This window comes from Notothenia rossii (genome assembly GCF_949606895.1).
Source record: "Notothenia rossii genome assembly, chromosome: 8".
NCBI classification, from domain to species: Eukaryota; Metazoa; Chordata; class Actinopteri; order Perciformes; family Nototheniidae; genus Notothenia; species Notothenia rossii.
The window spans coordinates 53,824,701-53,843,546 of NC_136906.1; the positions used below are offsets into that span (position 1 = coordinate 53,824,701).

At 39.6% G+C, this 18,846-nt stretch overlaps 1 protein-coding gene across 1 annotated transcript; it reads left to right on the forward strand.

Moving 5' to 3' along the window:
• Window positions 1-1,715: 1,715 nt before the first annotated feature.
• On the forward strand, window positions 1,716-3,090 carry LOC307016216 (piggyBac transposable element-derived protein 4-like; the record flags this gene model as incomplete). Its single annotated transcript, XM_079645259.1, has 2 exons — window positions 1,716-2,505; window positions 2,659-3,090. The coding sequence occupies 2 exons, from the start codon at window positions 1,716-1,718 to the stop codon at window positions 3,006-3,008; spliced, it is 1,140 nt and encodes a 379-aa protein (XP_079501385.1). The 3' UTR covers window positions 3,009-3,090.
• Between the last annotated feature and the right edge of the window lie 15,756 nt (window positions 3,091-18,846).

Consider the following 18,846-nt stretch of genomic DNA (forward strand, 5'->3'; position numbering starts at 1 on the left):
GTCTTTCCCCTTCTTGTGTATGAGAAAAATTATAGCTGTATTGATATCCTTTTGGAAATGTCCTTCTTTGAGTGCTACCTGAATCATTTCCAATAATATTGACCCTAAATCAGGCCAAAACTGGGAATATAATTCCGGAGGGATACCATCTATACCAGGGGATTTGCAAAGGTTCATGTCTTCCAATGCTTCAGATAATTATTTCAGTGTTATTTCACAATCTAAGCGATCAATGTCCTCAATCTAAGCGATCAATGTCCTTCTTTTAATGGCCTAGGCAGATTTTGGCTTTTTTCTCTTGCCAAGATACTTTTAGACACACTTTGAGGTATGCAAAACCTTAAAACAAAAAAATGAAGTACATTGTCTGATTAGATTTTTTCTTAACACTAGAACCGCCAACGGGTAAATTGTACCCGCAGCTGTCTTTTTATTGTATGTAACTTTTTTTCAATAAAATATTAACGTCTCCCAGTCCGTCACTTTTCCTGAAAGTGTGTTATGTAACACCCTGTGTTGTTAAAAATGGTCAATATGAAGTCAGATTGAAAAAATCGCCAAAAAAACGGCTATTTATACCTATTTCCGCCAGCGGGTAATATTTACCTCATAGAAATGCAGCGCTCCTCGCGCTATTGATTTCGCACATAAACATAAACATGACGTGTTGCTATAGCAACGCCTTTTGTCTACTGCTGTAGATAGAGAGAGAGATTGAGAGAGAGGTCGATAGATATATTGATAGAGAGATAGAGAGATAGATAGATATATAGATTCATAGATAGATAGATAGATAGAGAGAGAGAGATAGATAGATATATTGATAGAGATATATATAGATTGAGAGAGAGAGAGAGAGAGAGAGAGAGAGAGAGAGAGAGAGAGAGAGAGAGAGAGAGAGAGAGAGAGAGAGAGAGAGAGAGAGAGAGAGAGAGAGAGAGAGCCGGTTATATTTCCAAAATGGACAAAAGAAAGAGACTCATGAACATACAGGAGGCACTAGCGTTGCTAAACCGTCTGAGCGAAGCAGAGTCTGATGGTGGGGAAGTATCAGGACTGAGTGATGTGTCCTGGGTTTGTTCTGCCTCTGATGGGTCATCTGACAGCGATCCTGAGCCTCCGCGGAACGTGAGGCCGTCCCATCCTGATCCCCCGCTTGCAGATGGGCCTACTGTACCAGCCCATGCAGAAGGTATGATGATTCTTGTTTTTTATTTCCTAATTTTCTACAAATCGTAGGCTATAAGATATCAAGGCATATAGATAATGCCTTTTCTTTTTACAAATGATCTTTTCATTGCCTTTCGAGGATGTCATATTATCAAATAAACATTTATGAAATATACTTTAGTCTAAAGTAGTGTTTTCCTCTCTCCTATTTAGTGTGTGCCACTGAGCCGTCACCAGCCCAAGAGATCGGGAAAGATGGCACAGTGTGGATGGTCATGGAGCCTTGCGGAGGCGCAGGGAGACGGCAGATACAGAACATCCTCACGGAGTCTGCTGGCCCCACACCACACGCACGTCACAACATTACTGACAAACTCACAGCATTTATGTGTCTGTGTGATAATGTAATGTTGGAGGAAATCCGTGATTGCACAATTGCTGAAGCGCGGAGAGACAGAGCCACCTGGGATGTCTCTATTATGGAGCTGAAGGCCTTTATTGCGCTTCTCTATGTGAGAGGTGCATATTATGGGAAGAACATTGAGATGGAGAGTTTCTGGTCCGAGCAGTGGGGCAACGCGTTGTTCAACGCAACACTGTCGAGGAACAGGTTTCGGGAAATCATGCGCTACCTGCGCTTTGATAAAAAGGAGACCCGCCGGTGCCGGTTGACCACCGACAAGTTTACACACGTGAGGGAGGTGTGGGATCGTTTTGTCGAAAATGCAATCGCGTCCTACAGGCCAGGGTCCGACATCACTGTGGATGAACAGCTATTCCCGACCAAATCAAGATGTCCATTCACACAGTACATGCTCAACAAGCCGGACAAATTTGGCATCAAGTTTTGGCTGGCAGCTGACGTTGACAGCAAATACATGCTGAATGGCTTCCCTTACCTGGGAAAAGATACCAGCAGGCCAGCAACACAACGGCTAGGAGAGAACGTGGTGCTGAGGCTGGTGGAGCCCTTTGTTGGTAAGGGAAGGAATATAACCACAGACAATTTATTTACCTCCCTCCCTCTCGCCAAAGCGCTTCTCGCCCAAAATACCAGCCTAGTGGGAACCATCAAGCGCAACAAGCGGGAGCTCCCACCCTCTGTGCAAGGGAGATCTGAGCTGTTCAGCACCAAGGTGCTGAAGAGCGACAAAATGGTGCTCTCAGTCTACCAGTGCAAGCCGAGGAGAAACGTGACAATACTCAGCACGCAACACCAGCATATGGCCATCTCCACAGAAAGAAAGAAAAAGCCAGAGACTGTGGAATACTACAACCACTCAAAAGTGGGGGTTGACGTGCTCGATCAAATGGCTCGCCAATATTCGGTGAAAGGTAGGCTATTATTGTTATTGTTATTATTATTATTATTATTATTATTATTATTATTATTATTATTATTATTATTATTATTATTATTATTATTTTAGGCCTATAGAAAACACTGCATTGGTCAATCGTTTTTACTAAATCCTATGTTTCTCTCAGGTGGCACGCGTAGATGGCCCGTTGCTGTCTTTTATAATGTGCTGGATCTCGCTGCCATCAATGCCTGGGTGCTGTACAGGAGCTGCATGAGCCAGGAGAACATACCGAGAAGGGACTTCATGCTCCGGCTGGCACACGAGCTGCGCGCTGAGTGGATGGCATCAAAAGCGCCACCACTTGCGGACCTGCCCTTCAGCGGTGCTGGTGCAGAAGAGCGCAGGAGAATGACCTGCATGGTGAAGGCGCACTGCATGCAGAATAAAACGTTATGCAAATGTGTCAAGTGTGGGGATGCTGTGTGTGGCAAATGCACAGCCAAGGTGCTCAGTGTTTGCAACAATTGTGTTTGAGTGTTTGTGAAGCGTTGTGATCGATGTATTCGTTCTTATTGTTCTTCTTCTCTGATGTTTTTTGTTATTTGTATACGTTCTGTGTTACCTGCTGTTCAATTATATAACAAATACATTATTATATTAATTTATATTATTGTCATGTTGTTATTTTTTATGAGTTGAAGGCTGTCAGATGATATGAAGCATTTTTACCTTTACGAAACACAAGCCTAACATCAAGCGTTTATTAGCGAGAGTGGGTCATATTTCTACCATAGATTATGCAGCGATCCTCGCGCTGTTGATTTCAAGGGTAAACATAAACATGACGTGTTGCTATAGCAACGCCTTTTGTCTACTGCTGTTCCTATAGATAGATAGATATATGGATAGATATATACAGTGGCGGCTGGTGGAAAATATTTTTGGTGGGGCTGTTGATATAGTGAGTAAAAATATTTTTTGGGGGAAAAATGACCCCTTAAATTGGGACTTCTGGTGATGTAATGGCCCCATAAAATCGTGGTTCTAGGGCCAGGAACAACCAGGCGGAGTCGGGCTGAGTATGCTAAACTAACTGCGGTCAAGCCAGCCTCCACTCGGGAAAACCTAGTCAAGCCAGCCCTCACGTGATATTGCGGTGCGCGAATATCTTATGCATTACGATAGAGTAAAAAAAAAAAAAATCATCCCTCTGTGTTTAGATGAGAATAAAACAAAAACTGTCCAGTATCAAAGACTCATTTCACTTCAGGGTGATAGCAGGACATCCCATCTAGTCACTCAGAAAAAATCAGGACATTCTGATGTAGAGTTTCAAAATAAAAGACCTTTGAAGTCTCATATATGAGCTATCATCCCTGTTTTTAGATGAGAATAAAACAAAAGCTGTCCAGTATCATAGATCCATCTCACTCCAGGGTGATAGCAGGACACCCCATGTCGTCACTCAGAAAAAATCAGGACATTCTGATGTACAGTTTCAAAATAAAATACCTTTGAAGTCTCATATATGAGCTATCATCCCTGTCCCCAAAGGTCTGTTATTTTGAAACTGTACATCAGAATGTCCTGATTTTTTCTGAGTGACTAGATGGGGTGTCCTGCTATCACCCTGGAGTGAGATGGATCTATGATACTGGACAGTTTTTGTTTTATTCTCATCTAAACACAGAGGGAGGATTTTTTTTGACTCTATCGTAATGCATAGGATATTCGCGCACCGCAATATCACGTGAGGGCTGGCTTGACCGCAGTCTAAACTAGAGAGAGAATCGCTGTCAAGGTGGCTACAACTACAACAAGATGAAGATATTTGACCGTGATTTAATTGTAATACACGTTTCAAAATGATGCCGAAGTAACAAAATACTGATACCGGATAGTAAAAACCATGAATTAAGGCTTCGCCAAGTCTGCAGACAGACGGCAGGCGAAAAACCTTTTAAAATGCGTGTTTTCTAATGGAGATTTGGCTAAGCTAACGTTGTAAATGCTCCGACCGTCCACACTCACAACAACGGTCTATACAGACATAAATAAACCAGCGACTGTATTCGCCATGACACAGACAGTATGTGGTTTGTACTTGTTTAACTTTTGTCTAGTTTCTGAACAGATATGAAGAGCTGTGCGCTATGAGTGCTAAGAGCTAACGGCTGTGTTGTTTTTCTGGGGAGCTCATTGAAGATGAAGTGACGGCTCCGCCTACACTGCGTTACTATACTACCCCAGTTCCTCACGAGTCTAAAAAACAACTCACGTCAACGCACGTAAGCAACGTGGGCGCCGAGTGAGCGCCCTCGTGACCAAACTATTTGACGGCGCTGATTGGCTGAAATTATGTTTCGGCGGCACAGTTTACTATTGAGACTTTTGTAACGTGCTGGTTGCTGCTGTTTGGCTCGGGGGCAGCGCCCCGTAACGATAAACTAATGCCAAGGGCAAGGCCAGGCATGAAACATGTGACTTGTCAGTAACTTTAGACATCGTAACACAATTTTAAACAATATTTTATTGTAGATTATACATTTTACCGATACCAATTGTATGATATTTACCTTGTTCATTAAAAATTAAAAATATATATTTTTGAAATATATGTTTTTTAATATTTTTTTTTAATTTAATATTTTTTTTAATATTTTTTTTTGTATGTGGGAAGAGGTGGGGCGGCGCCCCTATGGGCCGGCCGCCACTGGATATATATATAGAAAGATAGATAGATATATAGATAGAGAGATGGACAGATAGATAGTTAGAGAGAGAGAGATAGAGATATATACCTAAACAAAACACAAGTCTAACACCAAGCATTTAAATCAGCACTATAGCAATATTGTATACTTCATGCTATCTGTACAAACTATATAATATGAAAAGCTGAAAGTCCACAGATTATATTGGTATACATTTCATCCCTGTGCGATCAAAGCTCACTGTTCTGTATGGTAAATTGTACCTTGGAAATCAATAGCGGGTCAACTTTACCCGTTGGCGGTTTTAGGTATACAGCGACCTCTGGCGGTTCTAGTGTGAAATACTGTTTCTCTAAAAGGTAAGTTTGTGATTTTAATACTTTTTACTAACACTCTGCAGATTTGTGTGTAATTCTCTCACAAAAGAACTGTAAGATACACTTTTTAGGTATACAAAACCTTAAACATTTTTGAATACATTTTCTTTAAAGGTACTTTTTTATTTTACCAGTATTTCAGTGGAACAATCCTGTTTTGTTGACATCAATACTTTTTTCTCTGTTCTTGTGTTACTAATACTACTTTGTAAGGAATTTGGTTTATTTGAATGGCCTTTTTTTAAACACTTGTTCAGTTAAACAATGTGATTTTTTTTTCTGATAACCTTACATATTTTTGTTATTTTCTGCTACCAAGATACTTTTAGATACACTTTGATGTATGCAACACTTAACAAAGGGTATAATATGAAGTACTTTGTAAGGAATGGGGTTTTCTTTAATGTATGCAAAACTTTATAACTGGGTAAAATATTAATTAATTTCTAATGAAGTGAGTTTCTTTTTTTTGATTTTCAAAATACTATTGTACACAATGACTTTTCCATTTTTTTTTCTGACAAACTATACTTTTGAATTTTTCCGTAAAATCATGACAAACTCTTACTTATTCTTAAATTTGACCTCTTGCTGCTTGGTTGGAAATTATAGATGAAAAAGCTACAAAGCTTAAAGAACTTTTTTAAAACTCTCAATTCTACAGATGACTCCCCCATTCAACGCAATAAGTCCCACCCTCCACTCAGCAAATCATCTAAAACAAAGGACCCCACTAAAACGACCGTTGAAAACTAGCCAGAAAAACTAAATTAATCCTGGCAGGTTTATGTAAAGTATAAGTGTCTGCAGTTAAAGATTTATCTGAAACTTATATACACTTATACTTTACATAAATCTGCCAGGATTAATTTAGTCAGAAAACAGAGTGTTTGTACTTTGCCCCCATGTATCTTTGTTTCATTTTAAAAAGTCAAATTGTATCTGCCCCCCATCAACTTTTTAAAATACTGATGTGTTTATTCAAAAACCATACTAGCACACAAGCCTGTTTTTTGTGTTTTCAGTGTTTTCTGTGTTTCTGTGTTTCTGTGTTTGAGTTTTTTCAGTGTTTCAGTGTTTCTATGTTTCTGTGTTTCAGTGTTTCGGTGTTTCAGTGGGGGTATAATATGCACGTTTCAATACACATTTATTGTCACGATCACAGGTACAGATCAGAACCCAATAGCACGACTCAGATACAACCAGTGTTTTGGAATGTTCAGTTTATTCAGGTCAGGGACAGGCAGGGTCAAAACCAGGAAATCCGTCAGACCGGCAAGCAAAACCAGACAGGGAGCAGGCAGGAACTCGAGATCAGAATACAGGCAGGCAGGGGTCAAAAACCGGGCAAGACAAAAATCTAGTCTAGAGAATAACACACTGGAGAGCTTGGCGGGAACGACAAGACAATCTGGCAAAGGACAAGTGATAGTGAGGTGGTATAAATACTGTGGGGTGATGAGGGAATGAGTAACAGGTGAGGGGAAGGGCTGGGAAGACCAGGTGAGGGAAGTGAGCTGATTACAAGGGCCTGCAGGAAGGCGGGATCTGAAATGACAGGAGAGTTAAGATGAGCCAAACCAAACAAACAATAATAGATGTCTAACTTGTGACATTTATCATACATCTTCCCTGTTATCCTCCCCTTGTTATAATGAAGTCAACAGTGCATGTGAAGGACTGTAATACACATGTATCAGACACGCTCCCCTTGCTATAATGAAGACAACAGTTTTTAAATGCAAAAAACACTCTTTTTATTTTTTTAAATCTCCTATTTACATTTTAATTTTTTCACACACACCCCAGGACAGTCTCCAGCTTAGAATTCCCCTGATTACTGGAAATATCATGGAGTTTTTTCACTTCAGTCAAAATATTCATGTGTATGCTGTCTATCTACAAACAGAGCATATAATGAGAGCACATGATACAATTTTGATGTTTGTTTCATTTATTCGGTAATGTTACAGAATGTTTCGGAAAATGAAGATTCCAGGACAACTTTAAATGTTTCGTTTACAATCGTTTCCCAATGACCAGGAATAGTACTGCCAGAACGAACGATATCCAAAATGTCTTCCAGTTTACAAACTTCAGCCATTCTGTTTACACGGGGATCACTACTCATTCTGTTTTCAATCGTCCTCATCACCACACTTATTAAAAGGGTATTGACTACATTCTGATCAATATATACAGAGCGTTTTGCATAGTAGTTTCCCATTTTTATTTTACTTTAAAGAAAAGTCAAAGTATATAAAAAAAAAAAAATCCCCCGGCTGGTTATTAGTCTTTTTCTTCTCCATACAACTCGGTAAGGATCTTTTCAAGTCTCTTCTTGAGGCGTCCGCAGTTTTTGAGACTGTGCAGAAAAGCCTCCGAAGCGCCTCGGATCATCCGTTCATCCTCGCAAATGCCTTTATCAATAAGAGTCTGGTCGATCTCAGTAATGAAGTCGGCGAGCCAAAGTCTTTTCAACAACGCGTTGTAATTGTTTCTGAAGAAGAAATCGGGCATGTCATTCAGACAATCGTGTTGCCTCTGGCCGGGGTGACTGACTCGGCATCCGTTACAGATTTCTTCTCTGTACCGATACAGCACCCTCTCCAGAATATGAACCAACTCCGATTTCACTGTGTCCATAAACAGAGACGTCTTGGCCCCAGGAGTAACATCAGCAGCAGTAGTACTGCAAGATTCGGGTGTCCAAAATGGTTGTGATAATGGTAGTTCAGGAGTTTGTTCCTGGCTGCAACTCGCGGGGGGAGACTTGGTTTTTCTCAGATCCATGGCTAGTTTTCAACTGTCGTCTTAGTGGGGTCCTTAGTTTTAGATGATTTGCTGAGTGGAGGGTGGGACTTATTGCGTTGAATGGGGGGAGTCATCTGTAGAATTGAGAGTTTTTAAAAAGTTCTATAAGCTTTGTAGCTTTTTCATCTATCATTTCCAACCAAGCAGCAAGAGGTCAAATTTAAGAATAAGTAATAGTTTGCCATGATTGTACGGAAAAAGTCAAAAGTATAGTTTGTCAGAAAAATAATAATATGGAAAAGTCATTGTGTACAATAGTATGTTGAAAATCAAAAAAAAGAAACTCAATTCATTACAAATTAATGAATATTTTACCCAGTTATAAAGTTTTGCATCCATTAAAGAAAACCCAATTCCTTACAAAGTAGTTTATATTATACCATTTGTTAAGTGTTGCGTACATCAAAGTGTATCTAAAAGTATCTTGGTAGCAGAAAATAACAAAAATATGTAAGGTTATCAGAAAAAAAAAAACACATTGTTTAAGTGAACAACTGTTTAAAAATTGGCCATTAAAGAAACCAAATTCCTTACAAAGTACTTCATATTCTACCAGTTGTTAAGTGTTGCATACATCAAAGTGTGTCTAAAAGTATCTTAGTAACACAAGAAAAGAGAAAAAAGCCTTGATGAAAAACTGGATTGTTCCACTGAAATAGCGGTAAAATCAAAAAGTGCCTTTAAAGAAAATGTATTCAGACAATGTACTTCATTTTCTAGTTTTAAGGTTTTGGATACCTCAAAGTGTGTCTAAAAGTATCTTGGCGAGTGAAAAAAGCCAAAATCTACCTAGTGTCAGTAAATAAGTGTTAAAATCACAAACTTGCCTTTTAGAGTCAGAGTCTTTAAGAAGATAAACGTTACAAAGTGATTGACATTCTACCAGTTGTAAAGTTTTCAGACAACAAAAGTGTGTCTAAAAGTATCTTGGCAAGAGAAAAAAGCAAAAATCTGCCTAGGCCATTAAAAGAAACCGAATTCCTTACAAAAGTACTTCATATTCTACCAGTTGTTAAGTGTTGCATACATCAAAGTGTATCTAAAAGTATCTTAGTAACGCAATAAAAGAAAAAAAAGACAAAATCTGCCTAGTGTCAGTACAAAAGTGTTAAAATCACAAACGTGCCTTTTTAGAGTCACAGTCTTTAAGAAAATAAAAGTGTTACACAGTGATCAACATTCCACCAGTTGTAAAATGTTCCTACATAAAAGTGTATCACAAAAGTATCTTGGTTGCAGAAAAAACAAAAATTAGTAAAGTCATCTAAAAAACATATATTTAAAAAAGTAATGTTAGTCAAGTCAAGTTATCAAAAACTGCATTGTTTCAGTGCCTTTAAGAGTCACAGTCTTAAAGAAAATCTGTTCAGAAAATGTACTTAACTTTCTACTAGTTGTAAAGTTGTCATACATAAAACTCTATCCAAAAAGTAAGAGAAAAACAACGAGATAAAAAAAAGCTAAATCTGCCTAGTGTCATTAAAAAAGTGTTAAAATCACGAACTTGCCTTTTAGAGTCACAGTCTTAAATAACATCTATTTAGACAAAGTATTTCATTTTTTTCTAGTTTTAACTTTCTGCATACATAAACGTGTATCTTACAGTTCCTTTGTGAGAGAATCTTCCTTATAGTTAATAACGTAATCAAACAATAAAAAAAGACATGATCAAGGGGGCATTAAGATCTTTAAACTATTATTACCCTCTTCAAAGAGACTTCCTTGTAGTTAATAAAGTAATTAAAACATTAGTTCACAAGCTATAAAACTCAAGAGAACATCCAGTTCACAAGCCATACAATTTCAAAAAGAACATCCCTAGTTAACAACAACTTCATAGGGGCTTTTAAAGTTGAGTGAAGTAATTAAACATTAAAAATACAAGATCAGGGGGTTATTAAGATCTTTTAAATTATTATTACCCCTCTTCATAAAAGAGACTTCCTTATAGTTAATAAAGTAATTACACATTAGTTCACAAGCCATACAACTTAAAAAAGAACATCTTTAGTTAACACAAATCATATTAAAAAACTAATCTAATTTGGAGAGGACAATAAAAGTTTTAGGTGACTTAGTGAGTGAAAATTAATGGCTTTTTATTTAGTTGGAGCGTATTTCTTTTTAAAACTAACTCCACCCCCCTATCTTTCTGACATAGGATAACAGCAAAATCAGGGGGTGACAGGAGGGGGTAGAGAAAGCGGGGGAGAAGAAGAGGTGTGAGGGGGACGGGGGGAGACAGTCTCACACATCCAGACTACATTTTTCATGAAGAGCCTCAGACGGAGGGTCTGAACCCGGCACAGATACTGCATCCATTTCTTACCTGGCGCTCCCGACGGATGGCGGTAAGTTGTCACAGGCGTCTCGCTGATTAAACCCATATCGATTTTTCTTTTTTGAAAGGTGACTTGATGAGTGGAAATGACTGACTTTTTATTTAGTCTGCAGGGATTTCAGTTTTTTTTTACCTAACTCCACCCTCACTATCTTCTGGCCGCATAGCCAAAGGAAGGGGGGTGTGACAGGAAGGGGTGGAGAAAGGGGGGAGAGGCAGGGGGTGTGAGGGGACGGGGTGCGAGACAGTCTCACGCACAACTTCAAAGAGACTGTCTTAATCAACACAGAGATTAACATCAGAGGCTTATAACATGCCGGTGCGATATGACACCTGCTTGTTATAACACCTCAACCCTCACATCACAGGACAGACATCAAAGGCTAATTAGATTAGACAACAAAGGCGCTACTACAGCGGGGCATTTCACACCTACGTGTGATGACACCTCACCCCTCACATCAAAGGATATCAGACCTACGTGTGAATTCACACCTACATGTGATAACACCTCAAACAAAGGGAGGCGGGACTTAGCTCATTAGCGTAATTGGGGGCGGGCCCACCCTACTTTGTATGCATACTAATGTGATTGATGCCGCATGGGTACTACTACTCAAATTAACTATTTTAATTATTAATAAAAACATTTCTTAAAATACAAATTAAAGCATAGTTAAAAAATCACAAGGTGCAACAATGAAATTGAAAAGGGTAGAGGCAAATCAAATAATCCAAATTGCTTTAATAAATATAGTCAACCAAACATAACAAAGACATTTGAGTTTGCCAAGGAATTTAAATGATTACTTTTTCAATTTATGCTATAATTGATATAAATGACACCACCATCCCCCTCATGAGGAATAAAAGAAGAAACTAATTGAGCAGATAATAAACATAGAGCACTCCTCAGTGCTTGATAATAATTTTTGATTGATCATGCATATGGTTTTAAATCGAACCAATTCAGCACAATGCTAGTGATTGAACTGATCTACCCACAGAGGGAATAATAAGGAATATATTGATTTACAAAAGGGAATTGATACTATTCAACATAGATTATTAACGAGGAAAAATGAAACTATACGTACCTGCCTTACTGAAGTATTCCACAGGGTTCAGTGCTGGGTCCGAAGTTGTTTACATTGTACATTAATGATATTTGAATCTTCTCCGAAGTGGAAAATGTCCTCATATTTTTTAAATATTTTGAGCAGCCTCTGGATGCAGGAGAAACAGGGTTATAACTTTAAAATATTTACTAGTAACACGTTTTTATTTTTATTTAAATAAAACTACATAACTACAATGTGGATATCGAAAAATTAGTAATCACGTACAAATCATGATGGATGATTTTGACCAGAAGAAGTTATTAAAAATACATTTTTAGGAGGTTTTCTTTGGGCCCCAGACTATGCAGGACACTGCCGTTTTCTTTGATATAATGATTATGTAAATACATTGATAGGAGTACCTTAATATGTTGCACACATACAGAACATATATTAACATGTTTTGAATGTATTATAAGGTTGCACTTTAACCCTCATGTAGCCCTGGAGAAAACCCTGTTTTTGTTCAGGAGTACATCTTGTTTTAGGAGTCATGAGATATCCTCTTGGGACCATGAATATAGCACATCCTGAAGATACTCGAGAGCTTGGGTTCTTAACAGAGATATTTGGACCATAAAGATGTCACGGATGATAAGAAAGGGGTCCCCGTTTATTGGTTTGACCTATTTCAGTTCACTGCACTCCGAAATCCCAGAAAATTTGAAGATGCCTTGAACCGTTCTGTTAAAACTTGACAGTTAAAGCAATTCATGCAGTTGTGTGTGTGTGTGTGTGTGTGTGTGTGTGTGTGTGTGTGTGTGTGTGTGTGTGTGTGTGTGTGTGTGTGTGTGTGTGTGTGTGTGTGTGTGTGTGTGTGTGTGTGTGTGTGTGTGTGTGTGTGTGTGTGTGTGTGTGTGCAGCTGTCTTCACACTTCACTGAGCCATGTCTCACTCTCTGGAAACATATTTTTTTATACGTTTCTCCTGGCCCAGACGTAACAGCTCTAATAGGTCTCAATTTTCATCTCAACAGTTATTAACAGTTGAACTATGTGTCATGTAAACATCAATTTCAATGTATTTTCATTCCCAACCACTCAGGCGCTATGCTCTGTTGTTTACAGGTTCGGAACACTACTGCAGAAACAAGAGAAACACAGACCAAAACCATATGGCACACGCATATTCTTCATTCTTTGTACAGTGACATGGTGGAATCATTGATGTTTTGGGTGTTATAGAACTTACTGTAAAATCAAAACGCAGCTTATGCAAGGTTCACAATTAGAGATTGTAAGGTGCTTCAATCAAATATTTTGGATGCATTGCATAAGAACCTTATTGCAAAATTGAGACTTGACTCCCATTTATTTCCTTATTATGCCACAAGGGGCTTATACAACATTCCCCGTAGGCTAAGGGAATTTGTGTCTTCACATTGCTATGTCAACTTTGGTAAACTTCAAAGTCATAGCCTATATTATATACACTATATACTGTATACAAAAGTATTGGGACTCTGGGAATTCAGGTGTTTCATTCAGTCCCATTGCCACAGGTGTATACAATCAAGCACCTAGCCATGTAGTCTGCCTTTACACACATTTGTGAAAGAATGGGTCGTTCTAAAGAGCTCACTAAATTCGTACTGTAATAGGATGCCACCGTTGCAAGTCAGTTCGTGAACATTCTTAGATATTCCACAATCAACTGTAAGTAGTATTATTGCAAAGTGGAAATGTTTAGGAACCACAGCAACTCAGCCAGGAAGTGGCAGACCACGTAAAGTTACAGAGCGGGGTCGCCGAGTGCTGAGGCGCATAGTGGGTAAAAGTGGCCAAATCTCTGCTGACTCAATAACTGCAGAGTTCCAGCTCTGGCTTTAATATCAGACCAAAGCTGTGGGAGCTTCATGGGATTTCATGGCAGAGCAGCTGCATCAAGCCTTACATCACCAACACAATGCCAAGCATGGGATGGAGTGGTGTAAAGAGCGCCGCCACTGGACTCTGGAGCATTGGAAACATGTTCTGTGGAGCGACCAATCAAGCTTCTTTATCTGTCCTCTGATGGACCAGTCTGGGTTTTGCGAATGCCAGGAGAACGTTACCTGACTGACTGCATTGTGCCAACTGTAACGTTTAGTGGAGGAGGGAAGTTATTGTACTCGGCCCAAAGAATCTACGAAACCAACTATCTATCTCACTCTGGATGACAATCAGGATTTATCCTTTAACGCCCACATAAAACAAGTCTCACGGACCTCCTTCTTTCATCTACGTAACATTGCGAAAATCCGGCGTATCTTGCCTGGATTATTGTAACTCTTTATTATCAGGGTGTACCAAGAAGTCAGTTAAGTCGCTTCAGCTGAATCAAAATGCTGCAGCACGTGTACTAACCAGAGTTCGGCAAAGGGACCCCATTACTCCTGTTTGGCTGCTTTGCACTGGCTCCCTATAGAACACAGGATATCATTTAAAATTCTTCTTCTTGCCTACAAAGCCATCTTATCTTAAAGAGGGGCAGGGGTCGGCAACCCGTGGCTCTTGGGCCGCATGCGGCTCTTTAGCCCCTCTACGGCTAAACGGCTATTTTTTTTTCTTTCATTTTGGAGATCGAGGTGATACTGTGACACTGAAATCCAAAAAAGTTTTTAATATTTAGTGCACTAAAATATGCGTCACACCCCGGCGCTCCATGCCTTCTGCAGGTGGCTAATCTTGAGTTTCCGATCCCCGCGGTAAGCTAAACCCTGGATAAATTTAAAAAAAAGAAAAGTCTCCAACGAAAATAGAGAGTTTAATTCAGCGTGGACAGCTTCATTTGCTTTCACTTCTAACGATGCAGGCTTACCTGTATGCTTGATATGTGGCAAGAAATTAGCGAACAACAAAAAGTGTAATGTTGAAAGACATTTCCGCAGCAAACATGAAGCATTTGCTGAAAAGTACCCAGCAGGAGATGCAAGAAAAAGAGTGATTTCGGAACTGGTGCGGAAAGCTGAGCAGAGCAAACATACTTTCAAGAAGTGCTGCTAGTTTTGTGGCTGCTCAGGAGATAGTTAGGCGCGGAAAGGCGTTCACAGATGGAGAATACATGAAAGAATCATTCCTTAAAATATCAGAACATCTATTCTCGGACTTCAAAAACAAATATGAAATTGTTCAGAAAATGTGAGATATGCCTCTCTCTGAAAAGACCGTCAAGGACAGGACCCTTAAGATGGGAGAAAACATCACCAGTCAACAAATAGAGGACATTAATTCAGCTCCAGCATTTTCAATCGCCTGTGATGAGTCAAGTGATGTAAACGATATTGAAAAGAAAGCGCTGTTATGCAGATATGTGAACTCTAATGGGCCACAGGAAGAACTCATTGAGTTAATACCGCTAAAAGGCCAAACACGGGGGGAAGACATTTGTAACGTTGTAATTAATTGTTTAAAAGCCAAAGGAATAAACACCACCCACATGGTGTCAGTGGCTACTATTGGGGCACCTAGTATGAGATTGGGCACAGGGGTTTGTGACTTTACTTCAGAAGTCGCTGGATCGAGAGCTGCTGACGTTTCACTGCTTCCTGCACCAAGAAGCACTGTGCGCTCAAACATTTCCCCCCAAATGCAAGGAGGTGATGGACCTTGTCATTCAGATAGTGAACAAAATAATGGCAAAAGGGTTAAACCACAGACAGTTCTGTTCATTATTAGATGAAGTCGACAGCGCATATTCGGATCTCCTGCTGCACAACAAAGTCCGGTGGCTGTCTAGGGGAGAGGTGCTGAAACGGTCTGCTGCTTGTCTAGATCACAGGAAAACTTTCCTGGAAAGCAAGGGCCTCACTTATCAAGAACTGGAACATCCAGATTGGCTGGAAAAGTTGCACTTCATGGTGGATATGACAGGTCACCTTAACATGCTGAACAAAAGTCTCCAGGGGAAAGGAAGCACGGCCCCTCAGATGCTGGAGGATGTTTTGGCGTTTGAGCGCAAGATGACAGTGTTTGCCAGAGATGTGCAGAAAGGTACGTTCTCTCACTTCCCCTCCCTGAGAGAGTTCAAAGAAGCACACAACCACATCAATTGTGAGTACTTACAGTGTGCGATCATCGCAATGCAGACGGCATTTGGACAAAGATTCAGTGAGTTCAGAAAGGAAAAAAACACATTATCCTTCCCCGTCACACCCCTGGACATCGATCCATGCTGAACATGTCACCATTCACAGGAGTAAGTCAACCCGACCTTGAAGTGGAACTGGCCGACGTAGCAGATAAAGAGTTATGGGTGTCCAAGTTCAAAAGCCTGACAGCTGATCTAGAAGATGTCGCCCATCAAAAGGCTATTCTCGCTCAGGAGCACAAATGGAGCGATTTGGAAATCCTCCCCAAACCCTACAAACTTGTCTTTGAGACATGGAATGCAATTCCCGACACTTATATAAACATGAAGAAGTATGCATTTGGAGTCCTGTCCATCTTTGGATCCACATACTTATGCGAGCAGATTTTCTCCAGCATGAACTACATAACATCCAAATATCACTCGCGCCTCACAGCCTGCAGTCCTGTGTGAAGATCAAAGTCACGTCTTGCAGCCCCGATATAGACAAGCTCAACAGAAATCGCATTAAACAGGTGAGAAAACTATCATTTAATATGCTATTATTTTGCAAAAAAAACATTTTAGAACCTGAGCTGATAGTTGTGTTTTATATTCAGGCTCGATCGTTGATTGCTGTACGTGGCTGAGGAAAAAACAGAAGAGGATGACGTCAAACTGAGATGGACTGAAATCATAATTTAATACAAACTGGCCTATTTTTATTTTTACTCTTTTTTAAAGTTATTAGGCTGCAGCTATATGTTTTATTTATTTCAAAGTGGGCTACTTTTTATTTGATTAATTTTCCACAAATAAGGGAAGGACTCAAATAGACCTGCACGGTTCTGAGAGAGTTTGAAGTTTTCCTTTGTTATAACAGGTGAAAAAGCAATAAAATGTCAACAATTTTCTTTGTATTGTTTTATTATTTCATAAATGCATCAAACTATAGTTCTTTTACAGTGGGTGACAAAACAAATTGGTAATGAAAAAGAATAAAAACGAAAAATAACTAGATACACACTAGAAATAAGCTTTTGAAAAAATTCCAATCCCTCTGTATATATAGTATAACTATATATAAAACGTTATACACTGTGTTATCTTCATTTTAAGGGTAGAAAAGGTTTTGCGGCTCCAGATACATTTTGATAGTAAAGGTTGCTGACCCCTGCATTAAACTAATGAGATGGAGCGGCCTATCTGATGACAAATCGAAACCTAAGGTCGATGCGGACCAGACAGACTCAATGCAAAGATATACTCTGAGGGAGTCCATCATTCCAGAACAAACACTACACAAGTCAACACCAACACCACACGAAAAAACAACACCAAAGAGAGGTCTGGTGCACTCTGAGAAGTGTACTTTATGTCCATTTTACATTCTAAGTGTAAACATTTCTACTCCGGTCATCAGCACTGTGGGATTGTAACACTTTGGTATTTGCTGTGCAGTCAGTGATCTAATTATAGTTTGCATACAGAGTTCTGAAGTTGAAATGTATTAAAGAAAATTTAATTTCAAGTCCAACATTGTCATTAAATTGATGATCGGTATAATATTTACATGTGTCACTTGATATGATTAAACACACGATTCTCAGAATCGACATCATTTTCAAAATCGTACATGTTATGCTCTGCGTTGTCAAATCTTAAAAAGATTCAGAGTGGCTCAGCCATTTATTTGTTGTTATTGTTTTCCATGTACGTCTGCAGGGAGTTAACTGCTGGAATCTCCATGTTGACACCATACTCCAGTAGACACTGTGCCGCATCTTGTGGGTTGTCAAACAACCTGATTTTTCAGTTTTTTTCGAATAGTTTCAGTTTAGCAGGGAACAGAATGCGTTATTTGATTTTTTTTCCTGGAGCTGCTTCCTTGCTTGCCTGTATTTTGCTCGCTCCTTGAACACTTGGGTGGTGAAGTCCTCATCAAAGGATATCCTGCAATCATTCATCCTAATGTCCGTCTTTGCCCAGGCGGCTTGCAGCACCCTTTGCCTCTGTCCTTTTTTTCTTTCTGTCACAGGTATGTTGACACCAATCTAGTTCAGAAATCAAACAGCAGGCTTTTTAAGGAATAAAATAGGAGAAACTTTTTTCTTTGAACTACTGCATGGTCTGTGAATCCTGCCATCACTGTTTGTGTCTGAAATGTTCCATTTGTCTCACCTTTGTGCACATGCAAATTAAGTTCATGCATAAATCAATCTGACGAGCCTTTTACTTTCTTGTGACGTAGGTGAAAAAAAGTACTCTCAGTAAACTGAACAAGACAGCATGGCGCATTCTCAGAAACACTGACATCCAACGCCATCTGCCTGCCAATTGAATGCATCAAAGTGTGATAAATATTGATAGATGTAGTCAACCTGCTGAGTGTCTGAGGATGTCCGTGGGGATGAAAAGGCTGATAACGAGTCTGAGATGAGCAGCGCGTAGCGGGAGTCTGATGATTGCTCCACGCTGATGTGCTGTGTTTTCAGGGTTGAGGGCTTTCAACCTAATCTGAGAGGGTCTGCTCTTTGTGAGGGACACTGAGACTGTTCATTCATGGTACAGGTAGGCTATATCAGTTGGACAGAATACATATAGGGCATGCAGCGACAGGGCCCTGGGTGTGGATTGGCAACGTTTCTTACAAAAGACAAAGATAGCTGTCAGGAAAAGGAAGGTCTCATTTAGAAAGAGTATTTCAATCAGGAGAGACTTGTTTTGATTTAACAATATATATGTGTTGCCAAGAATACACAGATGAATGTGATGGTGTTTGTGATTAGACAACACACTCTCACTCCATAAGCGTCCAGGAGTGAGGCTTGGTCAGGGTCCCCGAGCATACTTGCCAACCTTTAGACCTCAGAAATCGGGAGCATTTCAAAATGCAAAATTGGGGTGGGGGGGGGGTGCCAGCGGATCGCCGGAGCTGTTAGATTAACATTAACATGC